Source organism: Pipistrellus hanaki, assembly GCF_964339955.1.
Source record: "Pipistrellus hanaki genome assembly, chromosome: 16".
Taxonomy (NCBI): Eukaryota; Metazoa; Chordata; class Mammalia; order Chiroptera; family Vespertilionidae; genus Pipistrellus; species Pipistrellus hanaki.
This window is the reverse complement of record NC_140518.1, coordinates 33,164,550-33,184,178: the sequence shown is the minus strand read 5'-3', so window position 1 is coordinate 33,184,178 and position 19,629 is coordinate 33,164,550. Positions and strand designations below refer to the sequence as shown.

At 51.1% G+C, this 19,629-nt stretch overlaps 1 protein-coding gene across 2 annotated transcripts in view; it reads left to right on the top strand.

The window, feature by feature from the left end:
• The window catches only part of SMG6 (SMG6 nonsense mediated mRNA decay factor), a 224,512-nt gene that overhangs the window by 200,319 nt on the left and 4,564 nt on the right, over positions 1-19,629 (top strand). For both annotated transcript variants that reach the window (XM_084862837.1, XM_084862836.1), the window contains 4 exons: positions 4,005-4,151; positions 15,777-15,930; positions 18,918-19,129; positions 19,420-19,501. In XM_084862837.1, the coding sequence (XP_084718963.1) occupies positions 4,005-4,151; positions 15,777-15,930; positions 18,918-19,129; positions 19,420-19,501 (595 nt within the window). The remainder of the gene's footprint in view (positions 1-4,004; positions 4,152-15,776; positions 15,931-18,917; positions 19,130-19,419; positions 19,502-19,629) is intronic.

Here is a 19,629-nt window from a genome sequence, read left to right as displayed (position 1 = left end):
ATGCCTCCATCTCTGCTACGAGTTCCAGATGCTTCTTTTTAATGTTGCATTGGAGAAGGGAGGGAAAGAAAGAGTTTAATAATGTGCAGCTCCGGAGGCTTAGGAAAGGGAGTGGAGGGGGGTGTTAGGGTTCAGGCTGAGGATCAAGTTTATAGATGTGTGGAGCTCGGCGCAGCACAGGCCTGAACTCCAGCCTCTAGCACACGTACAGGAAGAGCTGACATTGCTGGCCCCGTGTGGAAAGTCACCCCTCCCCCGGCTACCCTCCCTCTCGCGTTCCCTCCCTCCCTCCCTCCTGCACATCCTGATGTGATTAAGGAATTCTCTTGTTTGTTTGCCCTTGGTTGTTCCTGTAGCCCTTGCTTCACTCTAAACCATGTGCACTCGCCCTAGTGTGAGCATGCGTGAGCCTGTGTCCCTACCCCTGCTAAACCTCACTGGCAGTGCCCTGCCATGTATGTACGTGTCTTTCTGGGGGTGGTTGATGCCGTGGGTCTGTCGGTCCTGGGCTTGTGTGTCGGTTTAAGTTGAACACTGCTTCCAGCTTCCCCGCCGTCTGTGGGTTCTGAGTAAATGTGAGTGTGCAGCGGTGTTGGCGCATGTGTGTGTTTAATATCACTGCCAGCTGCCCTGCTGTGTGTCTGGGTGTGGGTAACTCTGTCTGGGTGTGTGTGCACACAGCTCACTTTTGCCTGATGGTTGCTTCTTACCTTCTTTTTACCCCACAGTGTTAAAGACAGAGGGGACTTAGGTGGGAAGGAACGTGGGACTTAAGGAAGGGGACGGAAGCAATTCCAGCCAGAGGCCAGGTCACCCGCAGGCCAGCACAGTCATTTGGCCCGCAAGAGTCTCAAGCGCCTGGTGGAGCAGGGTGGGGTGCAGGGATGAAATCAGCAACAGGCCAGGGAAGCCAGATGTCAGCTGGAAGCTGTCGTGTGTGATCTGAAACAGTGATAGAGTGGCCACCTTTGGTTCAGTCTTCAGAGCAGCAAAGTCTTGGACTGGCTTCATTAAAATAGCTGGAGAACCCCACCCCACCCCTGATGATCCAGGCTCAGCTTCCAGGACAGAGGAGGTTCCAGGGATAAAGCTGAGCCCACGATTCCAGACTCCCCAGATGAAACCTGGGCAGGGAATAATGGGAAAGAATGAGCTGTTAGCATGGGAGGAGACAGTGGGGTTGCTAAAGCCATCGGGGTGTCCAGGCTTCAGGCGGGACAGAGCAGTGCCACCCAGGCCCTGGGTACTGTGTAGGGAAGCATGGGTGGGGCAGTGCTCAGTCAGTTATCTCACCCACACCGGCAGGCTGAGGCAGCGTGGAAGGTCAGCAAAGCTAGTTCTCCAGGACTGCCGTAAGAGATGTCTCTGGCCAGTGGAGCCTGCAGTGCCAAATCAAGTTAGGCAAGTGAGGCCCAGAGAGAGGGGGTGAGCCACAGTTCGTTCTCTCCTGCGGGGAACAGTCCAGTTCTCTGGTCCCAGACCTTGGCGGTGCCCCCACTCTCCTTCAAGTCTTATTAACCAGACAAAGGTTGTGACCCATGCCACGCTGCCCACTTCTTCCTTTTCCCACGAGCCTTCTGGGTTCCGTGTATGTTAGTGGCCCCTGGGAAACCCTGCTTACCCAGGTCTGTGTAATTTCATAACCCTGAACTTCCTCGTTTGCTGTGAGAGCTGAGCAAACCTCAGACGAGCCTTGCTGACCCTCCTTTGACCTCAGTCAAGCTCACTCAGAGCCCCACAATAACCCAGTGTATCCTGATCAGAGCAGGCAGAGGCCACGTTCCCTCATGGGCCAGTCAGGCATCCTATTCCCACTCACTCCGGCCAGGTTAACCCATGAACAAGGAAGTAAATACGTAGTTTACTTCCTCCTTCCCAGAGTTTCTCTGGAAGTGCACCATGTGACACTATAGCCTGTGGGTTGTCAGATGAGTGCAGACAGCACGCAGACCCCTGAGACCTCTTAGGATAGTGGCAGTTCTGGCCCCATCCTGATATCTCATCTGTGCTCAGACTACAAGCCTGAGTCACTTAAGCTGATTGGGAGAGAAGAGGTAGATACTTCTTCAGGCATAATTCTTTTTTTTTTATATATATATATATATATATATATATATATATATATATATATATATATATATATATATATATTTTATTGATTTTGTACAGAGAGGAAGGGAGAGAGATAGAGAGTTAGAAACATCGATGAGAGAGAGTCATCGATCAGCTGCCTCTTGCACACTCCCCACTGGGGATATGCCCGCAACCACGGCACATGCCCTTGACCGGAATCGAACCTGGGTCCCTTCAGTCCCCAAGCCGACGCTCTATCCATTGAGCCAAACCGGTCCCAGCTTCAGGCATAATTCTTCACGAAGATAACAAAGTCTAGTTCCTTAGGGATGCTACCGAAACACCTGTCTTTCCACCCTAGACTCTGCGACCCCACACACTTTACCAACCACTTTCAGCCAAGACTCCACTGGAGTAGAGAGCATGGTGTACTGCACAGGGTGTACTGCACAGGTCCTCGGCGAGGCTATGGGAGACCTGGTGAGGCCGAGCCACTCCAGGATGGATCTGGGATCACCATCCAGATTAGGCCCTGCCCCTGTGCTGGTTGGTATTATTAGTAAGAGCACAGACTTTGGAGTTGGACTCACTGGAGTCCCTGCTATGTCACTTACTAGCTTTGTGACCTTGAGCAAATTGTTTAACTCTAAACCTCAGTTTGTTCACTTATAAAATAGGGATTATAATAGCATCTATTTCTCAGGCCATTGTGAGACTTTAATGAGTAAATACATGAAAAGCAGCCCTGTCCTTGGCCAATGCTAAGCTCTCAGTAAATGGTAGCCATTATTGTCATACCGGTAATCATTGTCATCATTATCATCAAGTTAGAAACACAGGAATCTCCTCCTACTAAATCACTCCCTATTACCCTTGCTAACCCTGTCCCTCAAAGGAAGCTTCTTGGGCAGCTGCATGTTCTCTACTGACCAAGGCCAAAAGTGAGAGAGAGGAATGGAGCCGGGGACCACCCGGGAGCAGTGGCTTCTGAGAGCTGAAGCTGCAAGCAGGGAGGTGCCATCCCTGGGGAAGTCTCCACCAGCCTGCAGGAGACTCTTAAGCCAGCAGCTATCTCCCTGCCTGCCCGAGCTCCGGTAGGGCAGCTGAGCAAGGTCATGTCATGTGAATTCCTATAAGGAAGCCCAGCCCTGACACCACCAGGCTGTGGTCTTAAATAGAAACCGGGGCAAGGTCTGCTGAGCTACAGCATCTGCTCCCTGACGCCGTCTGGGGCAAGGGAGCTTCCATGTCTAACTCCCAGCTGTTGGCCAGAATTGATTCCTATCAGATTATTAGCATGAATTAGATTTAAATTGGGTGGTTAACATTCTCTGTTGTTTTCCCCTTTGGTGATTTCAAAATGAAAATAGACCTAAATTGCTGAAACCGGTTTGGCTCAGTGGTAGAGCGTCGGTCTGCGGACTGAGGGGTCCCGGGTTCGATTCCGGTCAGGGGCATGTACGTTGGTTGTGGGCACATCCGGTGTGCAGGAGGCAGCTGGTCGATGTTTCTCTCTCATCGATGTTTTTAGCTCTCTCTCTCTCTCTCTCTCTCTCTCTCTCTTCCTTCCTCTCGGTAAAAAATCAATAAAATATATTAAAAAAAGAAAATAGACCTAAATTTTGACTTCATGAGTGTGGGCAAAGGAGAATGAAGAGCTGTGAGTAGAAGCATGAAAGTTGTCTGTGTGAGAGTGACTGATCGTGTGGATCTCTGACTCTGGCATTCAGAAAGAGTCCTAGAGCACAAAGGGGAGCAACTGGTGGGGGAGGGAGTAACAGCTTCTCTTTACCACTCACACCTGGGGACCCTTTGTAAGAAATGGTCTAAGCGGCATGGAATGGGGGTGCGGGAAGGATAGAAAAGTGGGTCTGGTAAGTGTCATGGGCTCACAGTATCCTCTCTCTCCTGGCCTGTTTCGCCACCCAAAGGAGGAGGATGTGGTGATTGAAGACTTCGAAGAAGATTCAGAGGCTGAAGGCAGCGGGGGCGAGGATGACATCAAGGAGCTCCGGGCCAAGAAGCTGGCCCTGGCCAGGAAGATAGCCGAGCAGCAGCGTCGCCAAGAAAAGATCCAGGTGGGGCCTGCGTGGGGGGGCTCCCCTCAGGGGCATCAGGGGATGTGAGTACAGAGCAGGGGTAAGCAGGATCGTCTCAGGAAGAGGCTCACGTGTCTGGTTCCAACCTGTTTTCTTCTTCTGTCACTAAGTTCTAGTAGCACATTTGGTGCCAGGAGGCTCCCTCCTCCTGGGATCTAAGTTGTGAAGTTCCCCTTGAACCTTACCAGTTCGCTCCCAGAGAGGCCAGGGACTCTCTGTTGAGAACACCTGTTCTCAGGGGGAAGAAGGTCATGGCCACGGTCTGCTTATCTGGATTCCCAGTGTGAGGCCAAGCCCCTCTGCAGACCTCCAAACCTTCCCAGAGAGAAACTGCTCGATTGCCACACAGGATTCTTCCACCATCAGCCCTCTGTGGACCCATACCTCCACTTCCAGCAAGTTTTTCTTTTCTTTTCCTTTTTTTCTTTAAGCCTCACCCAGAGACATGCTTATTGGTTCCAGAGAGAGGAAGGAAGAGACTGAGAGAAACATTTATCCGTTGCCTCCTATACTTGCCCCGACCAGGGATCAAATCCGATCGGGAATCGAATCAGTCAACCTAGATATATGCTTTGACTGGGGATTGAACCTGCAACCTTTCTGGTGCATGGGACAACCGAGCCACCCAGCCTGGCCAGCAAGCTTTTCGTATGGCTCTTCCAGGTCTGCCTGCTTGCATTGTACGCTCACTTCCTCAGGACAGACAGAAAAGAGCCAGTCACACTCTCCCATTTAACTGTGCGCATGGGAAGCATCAGGCCCCTTTAGAACATCTGTTTTCAGCTCTTTTCAGACACCCCTCACCTTTGGCAGAGGCCTCAGCGCATGAGGTCAAGCAGAACTGACTACGGTCTGGGCTCCACCACTTAACTAGCTTTGTGACTTTTGGCAAATTGTTTAATTTCTCAGAGCCTGTTTCCGCGTTTGCAAAGTGAAAGTTGTAACAGCATCTACCTCTTAGAATTTCTGTGACGCCTACAAAAACCGGCCCATGTAAAGTGCTTAGCACACACAGTGCATGGCACACAGAATGTGCTTTATAAATGGTCATTGTGGTCTAATACTGTTCTAATCACCCATCGTACAGGGCCCTGGCCTAAGCAGGGAATAAGCACCAGTTTGGATCCATCCTTCTTTAGATATATTTCTGTCCCCTGCATACTGGAACCCAGCGTGTGATCCCTCTGCCAGCACCATCACCCCGGGAGGGCTGCCTCTCCAGCCCTCCTGTGGTCTCTGTTGTCACCCACTAAGCAGCTTCATCCTCACGCTGTCTGCCTGCCTGTTCTGTGGTTCTTTTTTTCCTCACCATCAGTCTTACCAAAAGTTCTACCTATACTCACACCTCCATTGTTGTTTTTTCCCTCTCTTTTAAATATATATATTTCTTTATTGATTTCAGAGAGGAAGGGAGAGAGAGATAGAAACATCAACAATGAAAAAGAATAATTGATCGGCTGCCTCCTGCACCCCCCATTGGGGATCGAGCTCGCAACCCAGGCATGTGCCCTTGGTCAGAATCGAACCTGGAACCCTTCAATCCACAGGCTAACGCTCTATCCACTGAGCCAAGCCGGCTAGGACACCACCTCCATTTCTTGATTTCTGCACTCAGCAACTATATAATCTGTGTCATAGTCACCAAGTGCCTGCCTTTGTAAGTCTCAATCCCCATCATAGTTGACTTCCCTGTAGCATTGGACCCTGAAGCTGCCTTCCCCCAGCTTCAGTTAACAAGTGAACCCTCCTCTCTCTCTCTCTCTCTCTCTCTCTCTCTGACTCAGGCTTCCTCACCATTATCCTTTGCTTGGTATCCTCCTTCTTTCTGTTATTTTAGTCTCAGCGCATGGAGTTGGCACTCAGCAGGTATTCATTGAGTAACGTAATAGATGGTAGCAACTAGAGCATCATCTTAAATTCCTCACTGAGTTTTAACCCCTTGGGTCTGATTTCATTTTTTGTTCTGTTTTTTGTTTGTTTGTTTTTTAATCAAATCTATCTGTTCACTCATTTATTCCCCTCTCTCTCTTCTCATTGCCACTACTGCTAGTCTAGGCCAGGTACTAACGGGTTATAGCAGCAAGGCCTTTGTCACACAACTCCAGGGGGTGCCGCTTACCTTGTAGCCTGCAAATGACACCTCTTGCAGTAGCGCAGCCCACCCACTGCCTGCGTGCACGTTCACTGCCCCCGGTGCGCCTTACAGGTCCTCCTCATTCTCTTCCCGGAAGACCCGTTCTCCTGCTCAGAAATCATCAGAGCCTTTGCTCGGCTGAATCCTTATTGCATTCAAGGCTTTCTTGTGTGTTCACAACCTCCTCCCAAACCCCTTGAGCCCGTATCTTTATATTACACCGGGCAAATTGTTTAACTTCTCCGAGCCTGTTTCCTCATCTATAAAGCGAAAGTGGTAGCAGCACCTACCTCAGACCTTAGGGTGACAGTGCATGAAAAGTGCCTGCCCAGACTGAGACCCTCCAGCCTGGACAGTACTACCTTTCTCTCCTTCCCACTCTCGGATCTTTGTTCATGCTGTTCCCTTTTTCCCACTCCACATTTCCTGTTACCTGTTGAAATTCTATTCCTCCTTCAGTCCCCAGATGAAACTCCATCTCCCCTGTGAAGCTCTCCCTGATTCCCCCCAGGAGGACTTAATCTCTCTTTGCTCAGTGTTCCTGTGGCACTGATTTATACTTCATGTGTGACACTTACATCGCATCTCATGTTACACTTATTTCTGGACTTGTTCCTCCGCGGTACTGTGAACTCCTTAGAATAGGGTATCCTATCTTCAGCTCAGTTTAGTAAGGTGGTCAGGGGGCTCAGGAGGGAACAAATGCCCCATCCCATTGTGTGCAGTGCAGTGGAGAAGCCAGTGGTGTGAAGAGTGAGTGAGCATTGTTACAGAAGAGAAGGACAGGATGCTGTGGGAGCATATGCTTGGGGACGTGGCCTTGTCCCGAGCGCCGTGTTCAGTTCTGCCTCTCCTGGGACAAGCAGCACCTTACAAGTAGGAGGTCTTGTATGAAGCTTGACTTCCAGTGCCAGCGACTGCCCCTGTCCGAAAGCCTGTTCTCCCTGCCACCTCCTTTAGAGTAGGCTGCTCAGGCCCAGGCACCGAGGGCCTGCTGTGGTTTGACCAAGGCTGGGGTTGCTGTTGCCCCTTTAAGAACAGGCCCCACATGAACCGCTGCTGGCGGCCCTGCCTCCTGTCAGCCTTCTTCCTCCAGCCTCACAGCCACAGGAGGATTTCTCAGCAGAGGAAAAATTCCCCCCTTCCCTTCTCCCCCCCACTTTAATGCCCGGGGCCCTTCACTTCCATAATTCTTCATTTTCCAGCCTTGAACGTAAGCCAGACACATCTGTCTGGCCATATGCGTGAACCCTGGAGTCTGTGCCGAGGTGGCTGTAAAACAGGGCCGGTGAAGGCCCTTCTGGGAGAGCACACACATGTGTGTGCCCTCGGGCCATTGGCTCCCTGCCCAGAACCACGGGGCTGCAGCGCTCCAAACCCATGTTAACCTTTTCTTATTTTTCCTCTTTTTGTTTACTTTAAGGGGGGAAAATCCCAAGGAAAAGGTATAAATTGTCCTGGGAGTGGGGGAGAGGCTCCTAGCTAGAGAGGCCATTATTGTTGGCAGGTACCTGGGTCACACTAATACAATAAGGAAGAGAAGAGCATCGAGTGAATTAAGATGGGAGAGATGGGCTGTAAATTACACTGCTCTGAACTCCATCAGTCTCCAGGGGTGTTAACCGAGAGGTGTAAGGCAAGTCCCCAGCTCCCAGCGCCTTTTACAGATGCAGCAAAACAGGAACCACACGTTTGGGGAGGGGGATAAGAAGATGGGGTTGAAAAAAATCCTCCTGGCCCCCATGACGGCTATAAAGTCCAACTGAGATCTGGAGCTATAGCCACACCCCCACTTCCCTGCTTGAACCTAGACCCCTGGCCCCAAGCTCATCTGTGGGGCTGGGGGAGGTGGGGCCTGGCCTCCCTCCGTACCTCACAGCCTGTCCTTCCCTGCTTCTGGCATTGCACAGAGGCTGGTAAGTGGGGCCGACTGGAGGTCAGAAAAGGGGTGTGGGCAGCGCTCAGGGCCTGTGCAGCTGGAGGCCCGGCTCCCAGGCAGGCCCCTGGATGCTAGGGGGCCAAATCCGCCCACCTGGGCTTTGAGGTCACCCTCTCGAGCTCAGCCTTGGCTTTGCTTGTTGCCTGAGACAGCTGTCTTCATGTTGGGTTGGTTCTGACCACCTTGCCACTTCCCACCTTTCCAGTTCTTTGCATTCCCATTGCCTTTCTTGGGAGGTGTCCAGAGACCACAGCAGGGTACATAGTTTGTCTGGGAAATTGGTCAGAAGTGTTTCATTCCTAAGCAGGCCCCCTGCGCAAAGTAGTCACTGAAAATCCTCCTCCAGGCATGAGGCGTGGCCTCTTGGCACCTCGTACTGGCCCTGGCCCTGTGAATCCCCCGCCTCCTCTCGGCCTCCATGAAGCTTTGCTGTGATTTGTACTGCTGTCGGGCGGGGTCAGGCTTCCTGAGCAGTTGCAAACATCCCACCTGAAACATAACAGGCTCTTCCTCTGGCCACAGCTATTGTTTCCCTTCGCATTATGGCCACAGTCTTGCTCTGTAGCCAGCAATGACATGTGTTCTGAAAATAGCTTCCCTCCCCTGTCCCCTTCCCACCCACCCACCCTCCTGAAGATGCGGTCACTCCTTTGTGATGGCCCCAGGAGTTTTACTCTAAATATAGCTGCAGCCCATTCACACTGCCACCCAGCTGGAGGGGGGGCCCTGTGGAACAATGGGGCGTGCACAGAGCCCCCCACACCTGTATGGAGGCTGGCGGAAGACAGACACTCAGCCCTGGCTCCTGGCTGTCGGAGGCCGGGTGGGAGCCAGTGCAGGCTACCAGGCCAGGGGCACGTTCACACCAGGGCAGGAAAGCGCATCAGCCTGTGGAGTCGGGCAACCGCCCTCCTCACTCGAACCTGTTCCAGAGCCTTTTCCAGGTTCTCCGCAAACTATGGCTTGGGCCTCCGGTTTGCTTCAGCTTCTCGTCTCCCTGGCTCCCCAGCACCCACAGGGTTCTATTCTCTCACAGCACTGGCAGCCTGTTGGCTGGAATACCTTAGGCCGCTGCTTGGAGCAAGTTCAGAGGTGTCATGCTCAGGCCCTGTCACTCGCTTACTATTAAGAAAGGGCACTCCCTAACAGGTTTGGCTCAGTGGATAGAGCGACGGCCTGCGAACTGAGAGGTCCGGTTTCGATCCCAGTCAAGGGCACCTTGGTTGTGGGCACATTCCCAATAGGGGGTGTGCAGGAGGCAGCTGATCGATGATTCTCTCTCATCGATGTTTCTAACTCTCTATCCCTCTCCCCTTCCTCTCTGTAAAAAATCAATAAAATATATTTTTTTAAAAAGAAAGAAAGAAAGGGCACACTTCTTGGGCATTCTCAGAATAAAATTGACTTGTTAGATAAAAGTCAATCTTTTTAAAAAATAATTTTTTTTTGTTTAACAAATGACTTTATTATTTTTTAAATATATTTTATTGATTTTTTTACAGAGAGGAAGGGAGAGAGATCGCCAGAAATGTCGATGAGAGAGAAACATCGACCAGCTGCCTCCTTCACACCCCCTACCGGGGACGTGCCCGCAACCAACGTACATGCCCCTGACCGGATTCGAACCTGGGACCTTTCAGTCCGCAGACCGACACTCTACCACTGAGCCAAACCGGTTTTGGCTAAAAAATAAATTTTTATTGATTTCAGAGAGGAAGGGAGAGGGAGATAGAAACAAAGCCCACACTAGGTATCTAGCCCGCAACCCGGGCATGTGCCCTGACTGGGAATCAAGCCATGACCTCCTAGTTCATAGGTCAATGCTCAACCACTGAGCCATGCCAATCAGGCTAAAATTCAGTCTTTATAGTGCCTTCAACCCTGAGAGTATGTGATTTAAGCCCATTGAGTACCTGTGATATATCAATCTATATGCAAGGTGTTGTTAAAGAAACTCTAAGAAAGGCAACTCTCCTTAAGCTCCTTATAGTCTAATTTGAAAATAAGATCAGTCCTCCTAAAACTATCAGAAATAGCAAGCAAGTCATCATGCTTACAACTTTAAAAATGAGCCCTAGCCTGTTTGGCTCAGTGGTTAAAGCATCAGACTGCAGGCTGAAGGATCCCAGGTTCGATTCTGGTCAAGGGCACATGCCTGGGCTTCGGGCTCAGTCCCCAGTTGGGGGCATGCAGGAGGCAGCCGATCAGTGATTCTCTTTCATCATTGATATTTCTCTCTCTCTCCCTTCCTCTCTGAAATCAATAAAATTTATATACTTTTTAAAAAAATGAAACCAAGTAGCCCTTGCCAGGTAGCTCAGTTGTTTGGAGTGTCGTCCCAATACACCAAGGTTTTGGGTTCAATTCCAGATCAGGGCACATACAGGAAGTAACGAGTGAATGCATAAATAAGTGGAACAACAAATTGAAATTTCTCTCCCTCTCTCTAGAATCAATACATAAAAGTTTAAAGAAAGTGTATGTTAAGCTCTATGGTCCTGACTTTGGGCCTCTAGAGAAGGGATCCTAATCACAGCTTTCTCATGAGCACCCAGGCTTCGGTGCTCAGTGTCCTGCTCCCCGGGGAGGCTGCTTGCTTTCTAGAGCAAATGCAGTATCTGCTCCCTTTGGTTTCTGCAGCTCAAGAAGGAATTGCCTCCTGTGCTATTGGTGGTTATCTTACCAACTCCCATTTTTTATTTCATTTCTGTTTTTTATTTTTAAAAGTACCAATACGTAGTTAAAATCAACAGCAGGAGTACCAGGAGTCTCATATAGAAATGAACAGCCCTCTGCCTGGCCCCTTCCCCTCCAGCTCTGCTCCCTAGTGGTTTCCCCAGATACTTACCCTCCTGGTTGTATAGAAGTTGGAAAGTGGAGCAGGGCAGGAAGAAAGGAAACTGAGCTTTGTTTAGCTGCTAATACACGTATCAGCCGCTTTGCTAGATGCTTTCACATACGAGGTGACTGTGGAAATTTGCTATGTTAACAAAACTCGTTTCGGGTGAAGACACTGCTCTGCCCGCCCAGAGAGACCCAGGAGTAAATTGGTCCCTCGCCCTGGAGAAGAAAGGAAGCGGCCTCCCTCCCTGAGGAGCGCTAAGGAGAAGGAACACCTAGGGTCTTACGAACCGGTCTCCACGTCCCAGAATTCCTTTGTGAACTAATTGCATTACCTTTATTTGTAATTCTAAGTGTCTCAATTTTCAATTGGTTAGCAGCCCCAAATCATCTCCAGTGTCTAGAAGAAGGAAGTTAGCCCCAGCTGGTTTGGCTCAGTGGATAGAGCTGCAGATTAAAGGGTCCCAGGTTCAATTCTGGTCAGGGCACAAACTGGGATTGTGGCTCGATCCCCAGTAGGGGGTGTGCAGAAGACAGCCAATCAAAGATTCTCATCATTGATTTTTCTATCTCTCACTCTCGCTTCCTCTCTGATATCAATAAAAATAAATTAAAAATAAATTTTAGCCTCTAAAAGAGCCGCTCCTGGGAACCCACAGTTGTCAGTTTCCTCATTGGATATTATTGTGGATTCTCTCTCTCCCAGTTCCCACCAGCTTGCTGAAGGACACTCCATTGCTTCAGAGAAAGCTGGTTACTTAGCACGTTCCAGAAACAGAATTAAGTTCTTTCTCTTTCACACTTTATTACAACTTAGTCCTTATTGCCACCAGTCTGATCCAAAGTGTTAAAGCTTTCCCTTCTTCCCAGTTCATAGTCCTAGGACCACTGTAGCCAGTCTAAGCTCCTGTGCAGCTCTCCTTCCGGGTCAGCACACTGGATTCCAGGCCAGGGCCAGTCTGTCTGAATCACAGCATTCCAGTTGTGCCCCCCTCACCCCCTACCAGAGGCTTCTGCAGCTTTTTACTCATACAAACAAAAATAAATCTCACTACCGGCCTCTGAACTCCACAGCAGCATGCTTCCCCTTCTCCCCAAGCGTCCCAGGCTGTGACTGGGGACTTGGCACTCTCCCCACCGACATCACTTTTTCACTCCCTGCGCATCCTGTGTCCTTCTCTCACCGTGCGACCCAGAGATCGGAATGGGACGTGACGGCCGGCACAGGCGCCGTGCACAGCTGCCAGGAATCTGACGGGTAAAATCTGGAAAAGTTGGGAGGGCAAATGCTAAACACACACACACACACACACACACACACACACACACCGCCACTCAGAGAGGGCCGGAAACACAGACACCCACAGAAAGGGCTTGCAGACGCCCGATCCTTTCTTAGTCTGCCCTTCTTTGGAGGAGACTGGGTCAGTCTCATGACCAACGTATGAACCCCCTCGCCCCCAGAAGCCCACTGGTACCCCAGGAGGAGAGAGATCAGCTTCATTTTATCTCCTTCACTCCATGAGGGCATGTGGGGAACAGGAAGCAGTTGTGTGGTGACTCACTGGGCAGAGCCAGGTTAAGGGAAGTTGTCTGCGGGTGTCCCTGGGACCGGATGATGGCAGTACAGCTCTGACCACCCTCAAACAGCTTGACCCCACCCCACCCCTGGGGAACCAACAAGGCTGCCACTTCCCTAAGAGGCTGTGGCCTCTGTTCACCTTTCTGGCCCGGAGCCAGAGCTCGGAGAACTCGGACTGCTTCCCTTGACCCTGCTCCTAGATTTTGCTTCTGTCCTGCCATCAGAACACACAAGTAGCTCAGCTAGCCCCCAGTGTCCCTTGGCCAGCTGGCCTAAAGACCCTTCTGCCTGTTGCCAGCTCTCAATGTCTGATGGAATAAGGTCTTAGGAGCTCCTTCACACAGAGTCAAAACTGACAGCCAGTTCCACTTCCTTAGAGGCAAACCAGGCCGGAGAGTCATTTCTGGAGACAGAAAAACTGAGATGTGAAAGGAGTCAGGGGGGCAGTGGCATAGATGCCCTGCTCGGTTAGGGCCCCGAGGCCCTGTCGCCACAAATTGCATTGCCCCTGTTGCTTCCTCACCAGTGTCGGTGCTTATTCTTTCCCTCTCACCCAGAAAGATACTTCCGGGCCTGTGACACTGAGAAAACCATTCCTGGCAGTGGGAAAGCTGGGCAGAGAACTCCAGGAGCTGGGACGGTGAGGACCAGGGATGTGGATGCTCCTGCAGTGTGAGGAGAAATAGTGGAGGGTTGTTAACTGCACCTGAGGGGGACCCGTGCTGTTCTTACAGAATATCCAAGCCGTTACACGTTATATGTCAGTTACATCTCGATAAAAAATTAAATATTTAAAAATGCCCAGGCTGAGATTGGCGGAATGTCTGTCACCCTCTAGTTGGCAGCCCCATGGGGAGAGACAATGACACAAGTCCCCTGGGAAGGTGGCCAGCAGCAGTGGCACTTTCTCTGAATGAGGTGAGAGCAATAGTCCCAGCAGACGGGGCCTCTCAGCCGAATTTCTCATGCTTGCCAGCGTTCTGTGGCTTGTGCCTTCCACCAGCTGTGGTGGCAGTGGCAGCAACGACTTACTCATAGGGAGAGGTCCCCCGCAGGTCACAGAGAAGCCACCCCCAGCATTCAAAGGCATGCCCTTTCAGTTTTACTGTCATTGCCAGTGAAACCTGAACACCTTCCTCACTGACTGTTAGTGGCCAGGGCCAGCACTGTGGGCCCCATCTCACTTGGCACGCACATCTTCTCCCCAGCCCTGTGCCTGTGCCTGTGGCCCTGTGAGCCATGAGAGGGCGTGACGGGGCTGGGACCTGCTCTCCAGGCCCTCGCCGGGTTTGTGTCAGTGCCCTCCAGCTCTGTACCCTGGGAGCACGCCATCTGGGCAGATGCCAGCAAATCGTTTTGGTTCTTGTCCATGGCCCCCAGAAGAGGAAGCCACACAATAGTGACCTTGCTCTGTAGTGACAGGCATACCCACAGCCACTGCCACGCATAAGGCTCTGTCAGACTGGAGAAAATTGGCTTTTCCCAGATGTGCATGGAGCTTCCCTGAAAGATGTGAACAGTCGTAAGACTCACAGGCACGAGGCGTGTGCTTTCCAAGGTGTGGTACTCAGGCCACAGGTGCTACACGGGATGGTTTTTCAGTGGTAATGCATAAGGGGCACTTAGACTTTCCGTTATGGAAATTTAGTTTGCACTAGTAAGTATGTGATTTGGCTGTCAAACCCCTGGTACCATGGATGTCATTGCTTAAAAAGAGGCTAAGTGCCCTGGCCAGGTAGCTCAGAGTGTCGTCCTAGTATGCCAAAGTTGCAGGTTCAATCCCTGGTGAGGGCACATACAAGAAGTAACTGATGAATGCATAAATAAGTGGAACAAGAAATAGATATTTCTCTCTCCCTTTCTACAATCAATAAAATACCCTTGCTGGCATGGCTCAGTGGTTGAGTGTCGACCTGTGAACCAGGAGGTCACAGTTTGATTCCCAGTCGGGGCACATGTCTGGGTTACAGGCTAAATCTCCGGTGTGGGGTGTGCAAGAGGCAGTCAGTCAGTGATTCTCTTTCATCACTGATGTTTCTGTTGCTCTCTCCCTCTCCTTCCCTCTCTGAAATCAATAAAAAATATATATTAAAAAATAAAATACATTGTTTTTTTTAAAAAGAGGCTAAGCAAAAGATGAGTTGACTTAAAGTCAATTTAAAGAAAAACATCATGCCAAAACCGGTTTGGCTCAGTGGATAGAGCGTCAGCCTGTGGACTGAAAGGTCCCAGGTTTGATTCCGGTCAAAGGCATATATGTACCCTGGTTGCGGACACATCCTCAGTGTGAGGTGTGCTGGAGGCAGCTGATCGATGTACCTCTCTCATCGATGTTTCTAGCTCTCTATCCCTCTCCCTTCCTCTCTGTAAATAATCAATAAAATATATTTAAAAAAGAAAAAGAAAAACATCAGGAAGGAAAAGTGTAGGTTGTACAGAGTTATGGCAGAGGAGTGCAAGTAGAACACAAAAGACTAATATTTAGGAGACACTGCAGGGGAAGGGGGATCAGGGGATTGGAAGTTGGCAATTCTGATCAATCTTGAGTTTTTCTCTGCGCAAACATGTGGATCAGGCCCTAATCTGTCACCCCGTGTGGACTCCTGCTTCTGTGGGAGACTTTGAGATTAATTATTAGTTGTCAGCATCACTTTTTTTGTGTAGCCTTTGAATTTAGCCTTTTTTTTTTTTTAACCACACATGGTGAAATAAATTGAAATACAAATTGTTTGGGAGATATATATATGTATATATATAATATATAAAGTATCTGAATTGAGAAAGAACCAGACACGCCCTTAAAGATTTTTAGAACAAGGTCTTACTTTCAGAGCCTGTTATTTTGAATACCATCAGGTCTTTTCTCAGTCCTAGGCAGGGTTTCAGTCACGCCCATTCCCTGGGCCATTTGGTCTATGTCCATTTTTATTGCAGTGTTTTGCCCAGTCCGTGGGCCTGTCCCTCAGGCCTGACAGGGGCTAGCTGTTCCTCTGGAGGGGAAAGAGGTTCAGGGGGCAGGATGCTGACACACTGTGGAGTCAGGGCCTGGCTCACCCACCCTCCTGCCTGCTCACTCTTTGGCTCACTCACCGTTCTGTGTCCCTGTAGGCTGTCCTGGAGGACCACAGTCAGATGAGGCAGATGGAGCTCGAGATCAGACCCTTGTTCCTTGTACCAGACACCAACGGCTTCATTGACCACCTGGCCAGTCTGGCACGGCTTCTGGAGAGCAGGAAGTACATCCTGGTGGTGCCCCTCATCGGTGAGTCATGCCAGAGCAGCCCTGCACGTGCACAGCAACCCCCTCTACACACGTCCCCAGCCCAGTGGCCAGGCAGGCAGAGCCTCCTGTATGTGTAAGACAGGATTTGCAGAGAAGTAGGGAATGTGTGGGGCAAGGAAAATTGTTTAATAATCAAAGCAGTTCAAATTATTATGGCTGATCCGTGGCTTAAACTGCTTGAGCAAATGTACTCCTGTGTCCCAGCAACCAGAGGCTGCATGAGCCCAGCCCTTGTTTTTATCCTTATAAAGCTTGCAGTAAAACAGCAAAGCTGGTTCCCGTTATTGGTAAACACTCAGCCCTGGCAGATAACGGCAGTGCTGCTGGGTGGTCTGGCAGGGAGGCTGGGAGGATTTTGAAGTGGTTAGATGCCTTTGGTCTGATTGTCTTGTAGCTTTTCATGATCATTCTGTTGGTTCGAGGTAGCATTCTTCTGGCCAATGTCACCCTAAGGCCAGGCTGACAGAAACCCTCCAGAGCAAGCCCTTGGCTCATGCCTGTGGATTCCTGCCACTTGGGCCCTTACCACTGTCTGGTCATTGGTGCTGGTGCAGGGTCAGCATCTCAGAACCCAGCTAGCTCGCTTCCATCCTCAGGCCGGAGGAGCCCAGCTGGGCTGGCTCCAGGAGACAGTCTAGGCACCCTGAGTTCTGGAGCTCTGTGGTAGGTCAGGCCCAGGATGGGCTCTGGGCTCGGGGCTCCTGTCTAATCTAACTGATAGGGCTAATGTAGCTGAGGGGGAGGAGGGTCTGAGAGAGGATCGGGAAGCCCAGGGTTGTGTTAATGTCCCCTTCTCAGCAGCCATTTGGAGCAAGTTTGGGATCCCTGTCCTCTGGAAAAGCCACCAGACTGGCAGTCAGCCTGCCAAGCCACCTCTGACATCCATGCCAAGATGTTCCATTGGGCCTTCCCTCCCAGTCCCAAGTGTCTTAGTGCCAGATGAGGGTGGAAACAAAGGGCAGGAAACATCCGCCCCTGCAGAGGCTGTAGAACCCTGGGGGGTTGTGGGAAACACGTTAGCACCACCTGAGAATGTTGGCACTGAAGCAGCCCTCGTCCCGCCTCCACCCTCCCTGTCTTCCTTCCCCCTCCCCATGTGGCCTGGCCAGAACCTCTTAAACCCAGGCTCTTAGACCTAAGGAAAGGATTTCTGTTCTTCAGAAGGCAGAGCAGCAAGATCATCCTGTTGTTCCAACTCCCCTCTTCCCTCGCTGGGTCCTGGGTGGGACAGCTTTCAGGATAGTGCATCTCTGTGCTTTCCTACCAGGAGGTTTTCACGGGGGGAAGAAAGTAAGTCTGGCACCTTTTTTGCTAGATGATCAGGAAATGGTGTAACTGAGAGAGGTGACACCATCCCAGGCTACAGAGTTTTTATTCATCGGCATGAATTGGGCCCCTATTATGTAAATGATCTTAGTCTCTGGTGCTCCAGTGAATGGCAGGGCTACCTACAGTCCTTGGTTTGGAGAAGCTAAGGGTTCTGTGGAGAAAGCCAGATTTGGTGAGAGGGAGCAAATATATGCGAAAACCCAGAGGATACATGCCGAATAAATAGATGGCCCCGAGGGGCGTTGGGAAATGACAACTCTGTTAAAACAGTCCAGGCCAGCCTCTTTGAACCTTTCTCGGCTGGGCAGGGCCTTGGACTCTCAGGGGCTGTCTAGGGAGCTCCTGTTTAATGAGGCTCCCTCAGTGACTCCCACCCCATGTCCAGAGCACGAAGGGTTAAGCCAACAGCCTTGCCTGCCTGTTTCTTGTGCTCTTTAACCTGCCCGTGCTCCTTAGGCCTGACCCCAGCATTGAGAAGCCCCGCCTGGTGCAGAAGCACAAACAAGCTTCCCCTTTGAAGCCTGTTTAGTTTGGAAGCAGGAAAGCAGATTTTGGGATGGAATACCAGTTTTTTGTGTTTGATGTTCTGTTTTCTGTACCGTATACCCGTCTACCACTATTCCCCAACCTCAACCATACATTGTGTGGACACTGTAGCCTCAGGTTGCTGAAAGCATGGGCATCGTGTGTGTGTGTGTGTGTGTGTGTGTGTGTGTGTGTGTGTGTGTCTGTGTCTGTGTCTGTGTGTCTGTGTGTGTTCCCACATGGGCCTTTTCCAGAAAGTGTCTCTGAATACCCAGACAGTGAGTGCCAGGCTCACCATGGAACAGCAAGCTCATGCTGATTCCCCAAGCCATGAATCATTGCACCGAGGAGAGGCCTCAGACCCCAAACTCTCCCAGAGCCCCCAAGGAGTGCATATTTCCCACTTGACCTCAGGCTTTTGGCTGGAATTTTGGAAAGAATCTTCACCAGAAAATGAAGCCGTGTCCCAGACACATAGGCAGGCAGGCAGGCAGACAGGCACACACACACACACACACTGGCACACACACAGGCACACATGCACACACGTGCAGCATCAGAGGAGGTGAATGTGCCAAGGGCATGGTTTGGGGGAATACCAGGGCTCTTGCCATGACCATTGAGGCCATGACTACTGAGTTCCTCTGGGTAACCTCCCTGCCCTCTGCTGGGGCGAGGGCAAGAACTTTGCCCCCTCTTGAACTGCTGTGGTTGGGGGCCCACGTGGGTGAAGAAGAGTGCCTTTTTTCCTGTAGCTGCTCCATACCCTTACCTCTCCTGAGGAACCCTTTCAACTTGATCCTATAACTAAGGAATGCAATAGAGGGGCCAGGTTCCTTCCTCTGACTACAGCAGCCCCAGAAAATCCCCGTAACTTCCTCCCAGGAGAAGCTCAGTGCCTGGAGGAAGAGGCAGAAAAAGGAGAGAGCATTGGGGAAAGTCTGGGATGCTACTTGCCTCCCAAGGTCATCCACTTTCCCTGGAAGACTCCTGTGGGGCAGGATGGGTCCTGTGGTCTGGGAGGGGCCGGCTGGGAAAGGGAAGCCCGGGGCAAAGATAAACGTAATTGCCGATTGCTGCGGCTGACGCTTTGTGGAACTGTGTCTCCTCAGTGATCAATGAGCTGGATGGCCTGGCCAAGGGTCAGGAGACAGATCACCGGGCTGGGGGCTATGCCCGTGTGGTGCAGGAAAAGGCCCGGAAGTCCATTGAGTTCCTTGAGCGGCGATTTGAGAGTCGGGACTCTTGCCTGCGGGCCCTGACCAGCCGTGGCAACGAACTCGAATCCATCGCCTTCCGCAGTGAGGACATCACTGGCCAGCTGGTAAGACCCCCAGCAGAAAGGGAGATAGCCAGCCTTCAGATCAGGGTCCCAGGAGCAGGGGACTAAAAGAAGGTCAGTCAGTGAGCAGCTGAGGGGCAGCCGCCACCGAGGCCCAGCGATGGGAATTCATGTCCTGAAGGTCACTCTTGGCACAGTTGGGCCCGCTGGGCGTGATGGGAGGGACTCTGGGAGGTGACCCTGCCCAACACCCCAGAGGCAGCGTATATCTGTGCCTTCTCTGCCTGGCGCCCCCTCCTGCCAGAAGCACTCCTCACACTGTCTTCCTCCAGGGTAACAACGATGACCTGATCCTCTCCTGCTGCCTTCACTACTGCAAAGACAAGGCGAAGGACTTCATGCCCACCAACAAAGGTACAGCTTTGCCTCTGCCTCAGGATCACCCATCCCCGGCTTTCCCTTGTCCTGCCATCCTCGGCTGCAGGAAAGTTTGAAAAAAGGGAGGTCAGTGCTGAGGCAAGCTCAGTTTCCTGCCCTCTGGC